Raw genomic sequence first — 15,504 nt, 5'->3', positions numbered from 1 at the left:
CAGTGTGTGTGTGTGCAGGGGTGGAGCCACCTTGTGCCCAGAAGGGGCAAATGCCCCCCTGAAATTTAGGAATATATATATATTATATATGATACATATCATTGACTTAAAGGTTACACTGAACAAAAATAAGAAGTTTAGGATATCAAACACTAGCTACCCATTTGGAAAAAAAAATGACTGTTTCAAGTCCATTTGGCAGCCATTGCAGGACTAAAACAAAAAAAATTACCTTACCCAATAAAATGGTAATTTATTTCAATTTGGACCATAATTCTCATTCCTACTATATATTTATTTATATTTGGAATCATCAGTTGTAGCAGCCTTGCTTCATCTACAACCTAAACATGGTGGTGGTGTTACAATGCAAAATTCACCAATCCTTCTTCAAACTTTTTTGAGTTTTCCCTTGACAATGCTGTGATGATAAGTCCAAGAAAGCCCAATGAAAAGGAACAGAAATGCTCACCCTTCTCTCAACTCTCAACTGCTGGTCCCCACCCAAAATCTGGCCCTAAGCTCTTTCCAAACAAAGGCTGAAAATTCTCCCCTGCCTGCCTGAAATCAATCTCAAAAGATTGGTTGATAAAAGAAGTGGACAAAGGAAATCTATGCCCATACTTTCCAAGCAATATCCATAATTAGACTGGTAAGCGAAGAAGACTGGACGCCAAAAGGATGCTGTGAGATATCTGGAAGATCACCCATGACATTTTCAACGTACTGTGCAGTTGAAGGCCGAAAGATAAACACAAAGCATGAAACTTGGAATAGCAGAAATGGAAAGCAGCATGTGCCTTAGCAGTGCAATTTTGTCTCTGTGTTTGTCGTGTATGTGGTTGGGAGTAGTGCCTTACATTTCTGGTGCACAGACAGACACCATCAAACCTCGGGAAGAGCTTCAATTCTCGGAAAAATTACTGGTTTCTGCAAAAGGGACTTTTACTCTAGGCTTCTTCAGCCTGCAATCTGGCAGTTATTTAGGAATATGGAACACAACTGATCATTCTAACAAGAAAGTTTGGGTTGCTAACAGAGACAAGGCTATATCCGGCACCGATGCAAATCTCACGCTGGATGCCGATGGCAAATTGATGATCACTCATAGTGAGGGTGATCCAATTGTCCTGAATTCCAATCAAGTAGCCAGAAACTCAACAGCTACTCTACTTGATTCTGGAAATTTTGTTTTGAAAGAGTTCAATTCGGATGGATCTGTGAAGGAGAAACTATGGGAGAGTTTCGATAATCCTACAGACACCCTCCTGCCTGGGATGAAACTAGGCATCAACTTGAAAACCGGGCGAAACTGGTCACTTGCTTCATGGATAAGCGAACAAGTGCCTGCTCCTGGGACTTTTACTCTGGAATGGAATGGCACACAATTGGTGATGAAACGCCGAGGGGGCACCTACTGGAGCAGTGGAACCTTGAAAGATAGGAGCTTTGAGTTCATTCCTTTGTTGAATAACATCTACAGTTTTAACAGTGTTTCGAATGCAAACGAGATTTACTTTAGCTATTCAGTTCCAGAAGGAGTTGGTTCAGACTGGGTATTGACCTCGGAAGGGGGACTTTTTGACACTAATAGATCTGTATTTATGCAGGACGATCAGTGCGATAGGGATAAGGAATATCCAGGGTGTGCAGTGCAAAACCCACCCACTTGCAGGACTAGAAAAGACGGATTCGTGAAGGAATCGGTTCTCATATCAGGATCACCATCATCAATAAAAGAAAATTCGAGCTTGGGCCTTGGTGATTGTCAGGCTATATGCTGGAATAATTGTTCTTGTACTGCTTATAATAGTATACACACTAACGGAACTGGATGTCGGTTTTGGAGTACAAAATTTGCACAAGCCTACAAGGATGACGGAAATCAGGAGGAGCGCTATGTTTTATCCTCATCACGAGTGACGGGTGAGAGTCTCTCTGTATTTTTGCATTCCTGAAGTAGTTGATGAATCCAACATTTTTATTGAACTTACAACACTAATAGGTGATCAAAAATTCAAAATACTCGGTTCTGCTCTACCCGCAAAATTTATCAACTTCTATCTATGCAGGGAGCAGTTGGCGGATATGGGTCACTATTGCAGGAGTGGTACTTGTGGTCTTGTTACTTTTGGGCTCCTTATACTTTTTAACGAGAAAATTCAGAGGTAGTATTTTATTTTAACTTTTGTTGATGATAGTAATGCCATTTGTTAATGGGTTGGATAATTGAACTTGTGACTTGTGGTATAACAGGGGAGAGAGAAATGGAGGAAGCTATGCTGCCTGAATTGGCAACTTCAAACAGCTTTAGTGATTCAAAAGATGTTGAACATGATGGAACAAGGGGGGCTCATGATCTTAAACTGTTCAGTTTTGATTCTATTGTGGCTGCCACAAATTACTTTTCATCTGAAAATAAACTTGGAGAGGGTGGTTTTGGCCCGGTTTATAAGGTAAATATTATTATTTCATTAATCCATGGCATGTAATAGGAATAGGACATTCTTTGTTTGAAGTACCCCAAGTAAAGCTTCCTTGTGGATTGTGGATTATTTTTGCAGGGGAAATTACTTGAGGGGCACGAAATAGCAGTGAAGAGACTTTCAAGGGGCTCCAGCCAAGGATTGGTGGAGTTCAAAAATGAGATTAGACTGATCGCCAAACTCCAACACATGAATCTTGTTAGACTTCTGGGTTGCTGCATCCAGGGAGAGGAAAAGATGTTAATCTATGAGTTCATGCCCAACAAAAGCTTGGACTTCTTCCTCTTTGGTTTGAATACTTCCCTTTTTTTCTTCCTTTTATCTGCATAACTTTTCCTTATGTTCTTATCTTTTTTTGCTTGAAACAATTTACTAGCTGTGTGTTGTGTTCACCCATATTTTCAGATCCTGATAGAAGAAAGATATTGGACTGGAAAAGACGTCACAATATCATTGAGGGGGTTGCGCAAGGACTTCTTTACTTGCATAAATATTCAAGACTAAGAATTATTCATAGAGATCTAAAAGTAAGTAACATCCTACTTGATCATGACTTGAACCCCAAAATTTCTGATTTTGGTATGGCCAGAATTTTTGGGCGAAATGCGTCAGAAGCAAATACAAATAGGATTGTTGGAACATAGTAAGAATGACTTTTCTTTTTCTATCAGCTTTCTTTTTCAGTCTAAGTACTGAACCTTCTACTGTGGATGCAGTGGTTACATGGCACCCGAGTATGCCATGGAAGGAATTTTCTCAGTGAAATCAGATGTTTATAGCTTTGGGGTCCTACTGTTGGAGATTGTGAGCGGCCGGAAGAACAAAAGCTTTCATCATAACCACGGTGCCTTTGCCATAAACCTGGCAGGATACGTAAGTCTGCTATATCTCATATTTGTCTCTACATTATTATCAACAACACCCGGTGTATCCTTCCAAAATTTTCATACTAACCTCGTAAGTAAATGCACTGGAAACAGGCTTGGGAGCTATGGAAAGAAGGTACTAGCTTGGAGCTAGTGGATCCAATGCTGGAGGATTCCTACTCAACAACCCAAATGTTGAGATGCATTCATATTGCTCTCTTGTGTGTACAGGAGAGCGCAGCAGATAGGCCTACAATGTCAGATGTTATCTCCATGCTCACCAACGAATCTGTGTCCCTACCAGACCCAAATCTACCCTCATTTTCCGCTCATCATAAAGTGTCAGAACTAGACTCAAACAAAAGCGGGCCAGAGAGCTCTTCTGTAAATGTAACTATTTCAGAGATGGAAGGTCGGTAAAGAAGAGAATTGCAGGGGGGGAAAGGGAACCTAGAGAACAGCAGTTTTTGTCCTAACCTATCAGCAATTTGTCTAGATTGATTTGTATCGCCATCATATATTTATTAGATATAGAATCAAGTAGGTTTCCCTCAAGGTAATCTTTTTCAGAGCACAACAGAAGCTGATTTGGTATCATTTGAAACATGGTTTGAACGTATAGCCTGGGGCTCTATTTGCCTTTTTTTTCCTCAATAGATTGTATATGTTTATCTTAACCATGGTAGGTCATTTATGTTCAATTATTCATTCTCATTATTTGGAAGGCATAGGATGGACTATGCCATACGTTGGCATCAAACAGATGATCAAAACTATGTTCTATGCCATAGGCAAAGAAAAACACTCCAGCGACCGAAGTAGAAAGTGGAGATAGTGTATGACTGATCCTCGTTCAATTTGCACATAACACCACCAGTTAACCAAACTTCATCCTCCATGCTTCAGGTAATCCATAGCCAAGTTCTTCTCAGGAGACATAGACATAGGTCTTCAAAGTTCAAATCTGATGATGGGAAATGTCCACCACCTCATCTACTGAGAATCATCCCTTTCTGGAGGCCATCTCCACCACCTCATCTACGCCCACATAGAAATTCAAATCATGAAAGGCTGAAAGCCCCATGATATGGGTTCCAACATCCTCCCCATCCATAAAAGCTTATATATTCAAGCGGCACCTATCTCCACATCACCATGATGCTAATGTTTACTCTTTTGCCCATTTCCAGCCAAAAAGGAGATAGCCCATATAAGGAACCCCTCATCAGCCACTCCTTATTGTCACAGGATGCTTCAAATGACCCTCCCCATGGGCTTATATAGAAGGAGGGAAGCTTCTGGAGACTCCTGGAGCCATCTACACTAAGTCATTGGTGGGAAGAGTGTGGAAGGTTCTAGAAATGCCTAGAGATGTCCACACATCTCTACACTATGGTGGAAGGCATGGGAGGAGTCCAAGGCTTTCTAGAGACTTCTAGGAATCTCTTGTATATTCTTGTACATAGGGTTGTACATAGAATAGGGTAGGATGTTCTAGAATATTCTTGATTTGTAAGGGAACCCTCCAAGGTTCTAGAGAGTTCCCTTGGTGCCTATAAATAGGTGAGGGCCTCATTTGGCCAAGGACCACCCAAATCACTCCCTAACCAAGCAAGGGAGCATCCAAGCACTTGTAAAGGCTTCCCTGAGTAATAGAAAGCTTCCATTCTTTAAGGAGTTGCCTACCAAGCTTCTTAAGCTTTTGAGTCGCGAGTGTCTTAGCCGGGTGAGCTAAGTATTGGGAGCAAGGCTGACTTAGCAAGATCAAGTGTCTTGGCTTGTCTAAGTGCCGCACGAGCTTAGTGAACGACTAAGTCCGTGACAAGTGGTATCAGAGCGCGGTTACGGGGGGGCATAGCAAGGGAAGCATGTCGGGTTCCAACGTGGAGGAGACTAGTGAGCAAACCTGTGGGAGGGAGACCGAGCCTACTGCACGGGGCAGGGGCAGGAAGGATAAGTCTCGTGACGCCTTAGCCAACATGGAGGCAAGGTTAGCCAAGGTGGAGCTAGCCATGGCAGACACTCGGGAGGGGTTGGACTTGATCGAGCAAGGCATGGAGAAGGGCTTAGAGGATCTAAGGGAGCAGATCCAAGACCTTCGCGAGGGGGTGCTAATCTCACAGGTTCAACCAGTGTCGCACGAGGAGTTTGTGTCCTTCCAAGGAAAGGTCTTAAGCATGCTTGCTAGCATGGAGTCAAGGATGGAGGCCTTGGCTGCGCGCATGGAGGCCCGAGACCAGGAGGTGAGGCAGGAGTTGGCCATCTACAAGGCTGCTGTGTCGGCACGGGTCATGGCCACACAGGAGGCATCTAGGGTGGAGGTGCCGAAGCCACATAGGTTTAGTGGCAATCGGGATGCCAAGGAGTTGGATAACTTCTTATGGCATATGGAGCGATACTTTGAGGCTATCGCATTGACGGATGAGGCGGCTAAGGTAAGAACTGCAACCCTCTACCTTACTGACACAGCTACTCTATGGTGGCGTCGAAGGTTTGCCGATATGGAGAAAGGCATTTGCACCATAGAGACATGGGAGGATTTCAAGAGGGAGATCAAAAAGCAGTTCTACCCCGAGGACGTGGCTTACCTGGCTAGGAAAAACATGCGGCGTCTTAAGCACACAAGCTCAATACGCGACTACGTCAAGGAATTCTCTTCGCTCATGCTTGAGATTCCTAACATGACTCAAGAGGAGCTGCTATTCAACTTCATGGATAACCTGCAAGGGTGGGCCGAGCAGGAATTAAGGCGTCGAGGTGTTCAAGACTTAGCCACTGCTATGGCAATAGCAGAATCCTTAGCGGATTATAAGAGGGGAGACTCCTCCAAGATTGAGTCTTTGGAGGATAGCCACGCCATGGGTGGGGGAAACGAGGTTCCAAGGGACCACAATGCTCCTAAAAAGGGATCAGGCAAGACGTCTAACGTCCGGGAAGGAAGGGATAAGGCGGAAAGGAAGGAGTTTACGCCTAAAATCAAATGCTTCCTATGTGACGGACCACATTGGGCACGGGATTGTCCAAAGAGGAAGGCGCTCAGTGCCATGATCGAGGAGAGGGAGCAGGAGGACGAAGCACATATGGGCTCAATGCAGCTACTAGGTGCCCTCCAATTCAACCCGAAGCCTAGTACGCCTGAGACCTCCTTACTAGCAGGGGTGCAAGTAAAGGAGGAAAAAGGGGAGCGAGCTGAGGTAGCCCGCACACACATGGAAGAGGTCACCAAGGGAAAGGTGAACTCAATGGGTAAGAGGACGCAGCACTCTAAGCATCGAAAGCACACGGGTCTGCATCCATCTGGAGCCTCACGGGAGAAGGAGGTGAAGAATATCCTAGCTGAACGGATCACTAGGAGACATGGGGTCCCTCCTGTGGTAGAGTACCTAGTCCGATGGAAAGGACTACCTAAGAGGCGGGTAAGCTGGGAACATGCGGATGCCTTGAGAAAATTCTGGAAACACATCGAGAGGTTTCAGAATGAGGCAACGACGAGGACGTCGACGGCATCGGTGGGGGAGAGTGTCACAGGATGCTTCAAATGACCCTCCCCATGGGCTTATATAGAAGGAGGGAAGCTTCTGGAGACTCCTGGAGCCATCTACACTAAGTCATTGGTGGGAAGAGTGTGGAAGGTTCTAGAAATGCCTAGAGATGTCCACACATCTCTACACTATGGTGGAAGGCATGGGAGGAGTCCAAGGCTTTCTAGAGACTTCTAGGAATCTCTTGTATATTCTTGTACATAGGGTTGTACATAGAATAAGGTAGGATGTTCTAGAATATTCTTGATTTGTAAGGGAACCCTCCAAGGTTCTAGAGAGTTCCCTTGGTGCCTATAAATAGGTGAGGGCCTCATTTGGCCAAGGACCACCCAAATCACTCCCTAACCAAGCAAGGGAGCATCCAAGCACTTGTAAAGGCTTCCCTGAGTAATAGAAAGCTTCCATTCTTTAAGGAGTTGCCTACCAAGCTTCTTAAGCTTTTGAGTCGCGAGTGTCTTAGCCGGGTGAGCTAAGTATTGGGAGCAAGGCTGACTTAGCAAGATCAAGTGTCTTGGCTTGTCTAAGTGCCGCACGAGCTTAGTGAACGACTAAGTCCGTGACAAGTGGTATCAGAGCGCGGTTACGGGGGGGCATAGCAAGGGAAGCATGTCGGGTTCCAACGTGGAGGAGACTAGTGAGCAAACCCGTGGGAGGGAGACCGAGCCTACTGCACGGGGCAGGGGCAGGAAGGATAAGTCTCGTGACGCCTTAGCCAACATGGAGGCAAGGTTAGCCAAGGTGGAGCTAGCCATGGCAGACACTCGGGAGGGGTTGGACTTGATCGAGCAAGGCATGGAGAAGGGCTTAGAGGATCTAAGGGAGCAGATCCAAGACCTTCGCGAGGGGGTGCTAATCTCACAGGTTCAACCAGTGTCGCACGAGGAGTTTGTGTCCTTCCAAGGAAAGGTCTTAAGCATGCTTGCTAGCATGGAGTCAAGGATGGAGGCCTTGGCTGCGCGCATGGAGGCCCGAGACCAGGAGGTGAGGCAGGAGTTGGCCATCTACAAGGCTGCTGTGTCGGCACGGGTCATGGCCACACAGGAGGCATCTAGGGTGGAGGTGCCGAAGCCACATAGGTTTAGTGGCAATCGGGATGCCAAGGAGTTGGATAACTTCTTATGGCATATGGAGCGATACTTTGAGGCTATCGCATTGACGGATGAGGCGGCTAAGGTAAGAACTGCAACCCTCTACCTTACTGACACAGCTACTCTATGGTGGCGTCGAAGGTTTGCCGATATGGAGAAAGGCATTTGCACCATAGAGACATGGGAGGATTTCAAGAGGGAGATCAAAAAGCAGTTCTACCCCGAGGACGTGGCTTACCTGGCTAGGAAAAACATGCGGCGTCTTAAGCACACAAGCTCAATACGCGACTACGTCAAGGAATTCTCTTCGCTCATGCTTGAGATTCCTAACATGACTCAAGAGGAGCTGCTATTCAACTTCATGGATAACCTGCAAGGGTGGGCCGAGCAGGAATTAAGGCGTCGAGGTGTTCAAGACTTAGCCACTGCTATGGCAATAGCAGAATCCTTAGCGGATTATAAGAGGGGAGACTCCTCCAAGATTGAGTCTTTGGAGGATAGCCACGCCATGGGTGGGGGAAACGAGGTTCCAAGGGACCACAATGCTCCTAAAAAGGGATCAGGCAAGACGTCTAACGTCCGGGAAGGAAGGGATAAGGCGGAAAGGAAGGAGTTTACGCCTAAAATCAAATGCTTCCTATGTGACGGACCACATTGGGCACGGGATTGTCCAAAGAGGAAGGCGCTCAGTGCCATGATCGAGGAGAGGGAGCAGGAGGACGAAGCACATATGGGCTCAATGCAGCTACTAGGTGCCCTCCAATTCAACCCGAAGCCTAGTACGCCTGAGACCTCCTTACTAGCAGGGGTGCAAGTAAAGGAGGAAAAAGGGGAGCGAGCTGAGGTAGCCCGCACACACATGGAAGAGGTCACCAAGGGAAAGGTGAACTCAATGGGTAAGAGGACGCAGCACTCTAAGCATCGAAAGCACACGGGTCTGCATCCATCTGGAGCCTCACGGGAGAAGGAGGTGAAGAATATCCTAGCTGAACGGATCACTAGGAGACATGGGGTCCCTCCTGTGGTAGAGTACCTAGTCCGATGGAAAGGACTACCTAAGAGGCGGGTAAGCTGGGAACATGCGGATGCCTTGAGAAAATTCTGGAAACACATCGAGAGGTTTCAGAATGAGGCAACGACGAGGACGTCGACGGCATCGGTGGGGGAGAGTGTCACAGGATGCTTCAAATGACCCTCCCCATGGGCTTATATAGAAGGAGGGAAGCTTCTGGAGACTCCTGGAGCCATCTACACTAAGTCATTGGTGGGAAGAGTGTGGAAGGTTCTAGAAATGCCTAGAGATGTCCACACATCTCTACACTATGGTGGAAGGCATGGGAGGAGTCCAAGGCTTTCTAGAGACTTCTAGGAATCTCTTGTATATTCTTGTACATAGGGTTGTACATAGAATAAGGTAGGATGTTCTAGAATATTCTTGATTTGTAAGGGAACCCTCCAAGGTTCTAGAGAGTTCCCTTGGTGCCTATAAATAGGTGAGGGCCTCATTTGGCCAAGGACCACCCAAATCACTCCCTAACCAAGCAAGGGAGCATCCAAGCACTTGTAAAGGCTTCCCTGAGTAATAGAAAGCTTCCATTCTTTAAGGAGTTGCCTACCAAGCTTCTTAAGCTTTTGAGTCGCGAGTGTCTTAGCCGGGTGAGCTAAGTATTGGGAGCAAGGCTGACTTAGCAAGATCAAGTGTCTTGGCTTGTCTAAGTGCCGCACGAGCTTAGTGAACGACTAAGTCCGTGACATTATGCTCTTCCATAGCCCTCTCCCCGCATGGTTTGAAGTATTTGGCCAAGACTGGCCCCTCTCAGCCAAGTCTTATTTGCCTTGACCATGGCCATGATCAATCCAAGATCAAATTTGAGAATTCTACAGTTGATAATGACTCGGTTTCAAGTCCAATAACAACTACTTAATTCAACCAACTCCAACTCACAACTCACAACTCTACTACTCAAATTCAATGAAAATAGGACTAAACAAAATTTGAGAATCTCTACATTTCTAAGAGATTCCCCATATCAATTTTAAAAATATCCCTCAATGCATGACTTATTTTCAAATATCAATCAAATTCATTTATATATATATATATATATATTGCATGTTGTAATTCCAATATGCTTTGATATTGGAATGTCTAAGTTTGAAACATCTCATACCTAAGGGTTCTAACATCAAAAAAGGGCTTTTTTTTATTTTTTTTTGAGCTGTCACTAATTTTATTCCTTAAGTTCTATAAGGACTTCCCTCTAAGCCTTGGTGTTATTTGATCTCCATGAGCTAAGGAGATTTGTATGTTCAATTAATTAATTTTTATAAATACAATATAAAAGTGGATAATAATACATCATAATACATGCATGTTAAAGAACCATGGTGGATTACGAGAAAAGAATGTAGAAGTGTCTATGACACACATAATCTTATTTGTATGAGTGACGTCTAATTAAACAATATTATTTCAAATTTTATAAATAATCAATTTACAAGACAAAATTCAAGTTTTATTAATATCTATTTTATATAAGTCAATTTATAGTGTAAAATTCTGATTTGGCGCTATAATCTTATAGAACTCAATTTTAAAACAAAATTGTGGTTTACTAACATCAATTTACCAGACAAAAATTGATTTAATTAAGTTATAGAACTTTGCATAATTGATTAATGGAATAAGCTCCTAATTTTGCCAACATTATGCAAAGAATTAGTAGAGAAAGAAATAAAATAAAATAAATAAATGAAAAAAATTATTTAATTTACAAGCTTACAAAATTTTTATAAAATAAATATTTTATTTTATTTTATTAACTTTAATTACAAAGAAGTCAACAAAAAAATATTTAATTCACATTACAAATTTAATTTAAATAAATTGTTTTGTTATTTGATCAACATTAATATAGAAAAAAAAAAGTTGATATATGATCTAAAATTTGATTTAGTTTACATAATCTTGCAAAATTAGTTATAAAATGTTTCTAATTTTATTACCATTAATACAAAGAATTTAACATGAGATACAAAAATTTGATTCAATTAATTTTTTTTAAAAAAAATTGATTTTAGCAATTAATATAAAAAATAAACTAAAAATATTTGTTTTAATTTATTTCTTACAAAATTAATAAATAAAGTATTTTTCTGATTTTATTAATGTCAATTTACAAAGAATTGATATATAAAAAAAAAAAATTGTGCCACATAACCTTAAAAAATTAATTTATAAAATGATTTTCTCGTTTTATTAATATACAAAAAGAAATTAAAAAAAATTCTAATTTATTTCACACAATCTCACCAAATTAATTTCCAAAGTGATTTTCTGATTTTTACTAACATTAATATAGAGGTAAAAGTTTTAATTTTAGATCCATTCAATCTTACCAAATAAATTTATAAAGTAATTTTCTTTTCTTTTTTTCAAATTTACTAACATTAATATATGGAAAAGAATTGATTTAGTATTTATCAACTTTACAATTAATTAGTAAAACAAATTTAAATCATTATCAATATGAATTTATAAAAGATTAAATTTCAAATATAAATAAAATAAATAAATAAAAATTTGATTTAATATTTAATAGTTTACTATTAAAATTCAAAGCGAACTATTTAAAATTCAAATTCCTCTCTCATTTTTTAAATTGAACTATAAATGCAAATTGAAAAGTTAAAATTAAAATAAATAAATAAATAAATCCATAGAAGAAAATAAAAATGTTTGGGCGAAGAGTGAGTGGACGTACTCTGTATTGGGGGAAAGTATATGTGCTTAAAATTGGGCAAAAGTGAATGTGCCATGGGTAAATGTGCCTACAACGTCACGGATCAAGATAAATTTGGATTCTATACATTTAGACTATCTTTTATTCCTATAAAGTTTGAGGAAAAATAGAAAGGAAAGAAAATTGAAAGCAAAAATGGAAAGAAAGAAAAAATAAAATAAAATAAAATAAAAAATTTAAAATCAATAAATTATTTTTATATCCTACCTTAAATTCAATTCACTTATTTAATTTTTTAATATAAAGATTAAATAATTTAAAAACATTGAAATTTTTTACTAGTTTTAATTATATTTGACTTTTTTTTTTTTTTTCATACTAAAATCAAATATAGAAAAATCAATTTTCTTTACATTTCTTTTATTTTTTTAGTACTTCTTGGGAATCAGAGTATTAGTATTATGTTTATATTCTTACATAAAAAGCTGGTTGTTTGAGATAACTTATTTTAAAATTTTTCTAAGAGATGAAGTCAATATCTAAATTTTAAAGGGATAATCTTATTATTATAAAATTTTTATTAAATATAAATTTACTTCCATGAATAAAAAGAAAAAAAAAATTGTGAGAAGTAGCTTCAATTTCTTTCTATTATTTTTGTTTTATTAAGCTTTTTTAATTTTAAAGTTACCAATAAATACAATGTGTGATGTACGTGTGAAAATAATAAATAACTTAATGTATTTAGGCCACTTTTAATATATGAAATTCAATAATAGGAATAGGAATGTAAGTGTGAGTTATTATGTAATAAGGTTAAATCGTGCATTAATTACAATTATAATGAATGCCTAAAGATGCCTTTATTAGTGGTCCCAACAGTGTGTGTGTGCACCACCACCCTGGCCACCTTATGCAAAGAACATTGCCCACGTGGTCACATGATGTATCAAGTCAATGTTAATTGGGTGAAGGATGGATCTATACAAAGGCATATAGAAAGTGAAACTTGGATTCAAACAGGCCTTTTGAGTTATAGCAGAGATGGGGAGCAGTGAGTGCCTTAGCAGTGCAATTCTCTCTCTCATTTTGTCGTGTGTCTGGTTGGGAGGACCTTGCTCTTGTAGTGCACGGACAGACAGCATCAAACTTGGGGAAGGGCTTCCATTCTCGGAGAATTTACTGGTTTCGGCACAAGGGACTTTCACACTCGGGTTCTTCAGCCTGGACACGGGCACTTATTTAGGAATCTGGTACACAAGTGATGTTAACAACAAGAAAGTCTGGGTTGCTAACAGAGATAAGCCTATATCTGGCACCAATGCAAATCTCATGTTGGATGGCAATGGCACATTGATGATCATTCATAGTGGGGGTGATCCAATTGTCATGAATTCCAATCAAGCATCCGGAAACTCCATAGCTACCCTGCTTGATTCTGGAAATTTTGTTGTGGCAGAGTTAAATACAGATGGATCGGTGAAGCAGACACTATGGGAAAGTTTCGATGATCCTACAGACACGCTCCTGCCTGGGATGAAACTAGGCATCAACTTGAAAACCAGGCAAAACTGGTCACTCGCTTCGTGGATAAACGAACAAGTGCCTGCTCCTGGGACTTTCACTCTAGAATGGAATGGCACACAACTGGTAATGAAACGCCGAGGGGACATCTACTGGAGCAGTGGAATTCTGAAAGATTTGGGTTTTGAGTTCATTTCTTCGGTGAGGTTTGCAACTCACCATAGCATCTACTATTTCATCAGTGTCTGTAATGACAACGAGATCTACTTCAGCTATTCAGTTCAAGACGGAGCTATTTCAAAGTGGGTATTGAACTCGAGAGGGGGATTTTTTGACACTCACGGAACTCTATTCGTGAAGGAAGATATGTGTGATCGTTATGACAAATATCCAGGGTGTGCAGTGCAAGAGCCACCCACTTGCAGGACTAGAGACTACCAATTCATGAAGCAGTCGGTTCTCAATTCAGGATATCCATCATTAATGAACATAGATACGAGCTTGGGCCTTAGTGATTGTCAGGCTATATGCAGGAACAATTGTTCTTGTACTGCTTGTAATACTGTATTCACCAATGGAACTGGATGTCAGTTTTGGAGGGATAAATTGCCACGAGCCCAAGTGGGTGACGCAAATCAGGAGGAGCTCTACGTTTTGTCCTCATCAGAAGACATAGGTAAGAGGCTCTATGTATTGCATTCCGAGAAGTAACCAAAACAAAGTACTTGGTAAATCTCACATCTTCATCGAATTTACAAACCTACAAAAAAAGTCCTACTGTATAATCGTCTACCATTAGAGGACCTATAGCAAAACCATTAAAGACCCTCTCTCTCTCTCTCTCGAGTTCTGCTCTAACAATAAAATTTATTAACTTCTACCTATGCAGGGAAGCCTTGGTGGATATGGATTATCATTCTCGCTGTAGTAGTATTTCTGTTCATGTTACCTGTCTTTTGTTGTTCACAGAGAAACTCCAGAGGTAGTATTTTAACTTTTGTAGATAATAGCAATGCCATTTGTTAATGGGTTGGATAATTGGACTTGTGGCTTCTGGTATAACAGGGGATGGAAAAATGGGGGAAACTTCTTGTAAAAGGCGCAAATCATCAACTGCAAACACACTGAGTGATTCAAAAGATATTGACAATGTCAAACAGTTCAGTTTAGTTTCTGTTATGGCTGCCACGAATAACTTTTCTGATGAAAATAAAATTGGAAAGGGTGGTTTTGGTCCTGTCTATAAGGTAATTATAATTTGATTAAGCCTGCCTCATTTAAAGCTTCGTTATGGATTGTGGATTATTTTCGCAGGGGAAATTATCCACGGGCCAAGAAATAGCAGTGAAGAGACTTTCAAGGGATTCCGAACAGGGATCGGCGCAGTTCTATAATGAAAGACTGATTGCCAAACAACAACACAGAAATCTTGTCAGACTTTTGGGTTACTGCATCGAGGGAGAAGAAAAGATGTTAATCTATGAGTTCATGCCCAACAGAAGCTTGGAAGACGTCCTCTTTGGTTTTAATACCTCCCTTTTTCCTTCCTGTTGTTTGCATAACTTTTTCCTATGCTTTTATGTTTTTTGCATAAAACAATTTACTAGTTGTGTTCACCCAAATTTTCAGCTCCTGCTGGAAGAAAGGGGTTGGACTGGAATACACGGTGCAATATAATCGAGGGGATTGCGCAAGGACTTGATTACTTGCACAAACATTCAAGATTAAACATGGTTCATAGAGATCTAAAAGCAAGTAACATCCTACTCGATCATGACATGAATCCCAAAATTTCTGATTTTGGCACTGCCAGAATTTTTGAGCCAAATGCATCAGAAGTAAAAACCAATAATATTGTTGGAACACCGTAAGAGCGACTCTTGTTTATTTATCTGCTTTCTTCTTCATTCTAATGGATTGAACTTTCTATTACGGATGCAGTGGTTTCATGCCACCTGAGTATGCCATGTGGGGAGTTTATTCACGGAAAACAGATGTTTATAGCTTTGGGGTCCTACTGTTGGAGATTGTGAGCCGCAAGATGAACATTCTCTGTGGTTCTAATGATGGGGCCGGAAACCTTATAAACAATGTAAGTCCGTTAGATCTCATATTAGTCTCTACATTATTATCAATACCCAGTGTATGCTTCCATAATTTTGCATACTAGCCTCGTAAGTAAATGGTCCGTAAAATGAACTGGATTCAGGCTTGGAAGTTATGGGGAGAAGGCAATAGCTTGGAGCTAGTGGATC

General features: G+C 40.8%; 1 protein-coding gene across 1 annotated transcript; it reads left to right on the top strand.

The window, feature by feature from the left end:
* The first annotated feature begins 501 nt into the window (after positions 1–501).
* On the top strand, positions 502–15,181 carry LOC100243307 (G-type lectin S-receptor-like serine/threonine-protein kinase CES101). The gene is made up of 12 exons (XM_059737701.1): positions 502–1,926; positions 2,073–2,168; positions 2,257–2,456; positions 2,565–2,775; positions 2,892–3,129; positions 3,203–3,359; positions 3,467–3,770; positions 12,765–13,925; positions 14,139–14,231; positions 14,315–14,496; positions 14,564–14,771; positions 14,879–15,181. The coding sequence occupies exons 1-12, from the start codon at positions 762–764 to the stop codon at positions 15,118–15,120; spliced, it is 4,257 nt and encodes a 1,418-aa protein (XP_059593684.1). The 5' UTR covers positions 502–761; the 3' UTR covers positions 15,121–15,181.
* Positions 15,182–15,504: the final 323 nt, after the last annotated feature.

Source organism: Vitis vinifera, chromosome 7 (genome assembly GCF_030704535.1).
Source record: "Vitis vinifera cultivar Pinot Noir 40024 chromosome 7, ASM3070453v1".
In the NCBI taxonomy this organism is placed as follows: Eukaryota; Viridiplantae; Streptophyta; class Magnoliopsida; order Vitales; family Vitaceae; genus Vitis; species Vitis vinifera.
The sequence above is the reverse complement of the archived record's forward strand: the minus strand, read 5'-3'. Positions and strand labels throughout refer to the sequence as shown.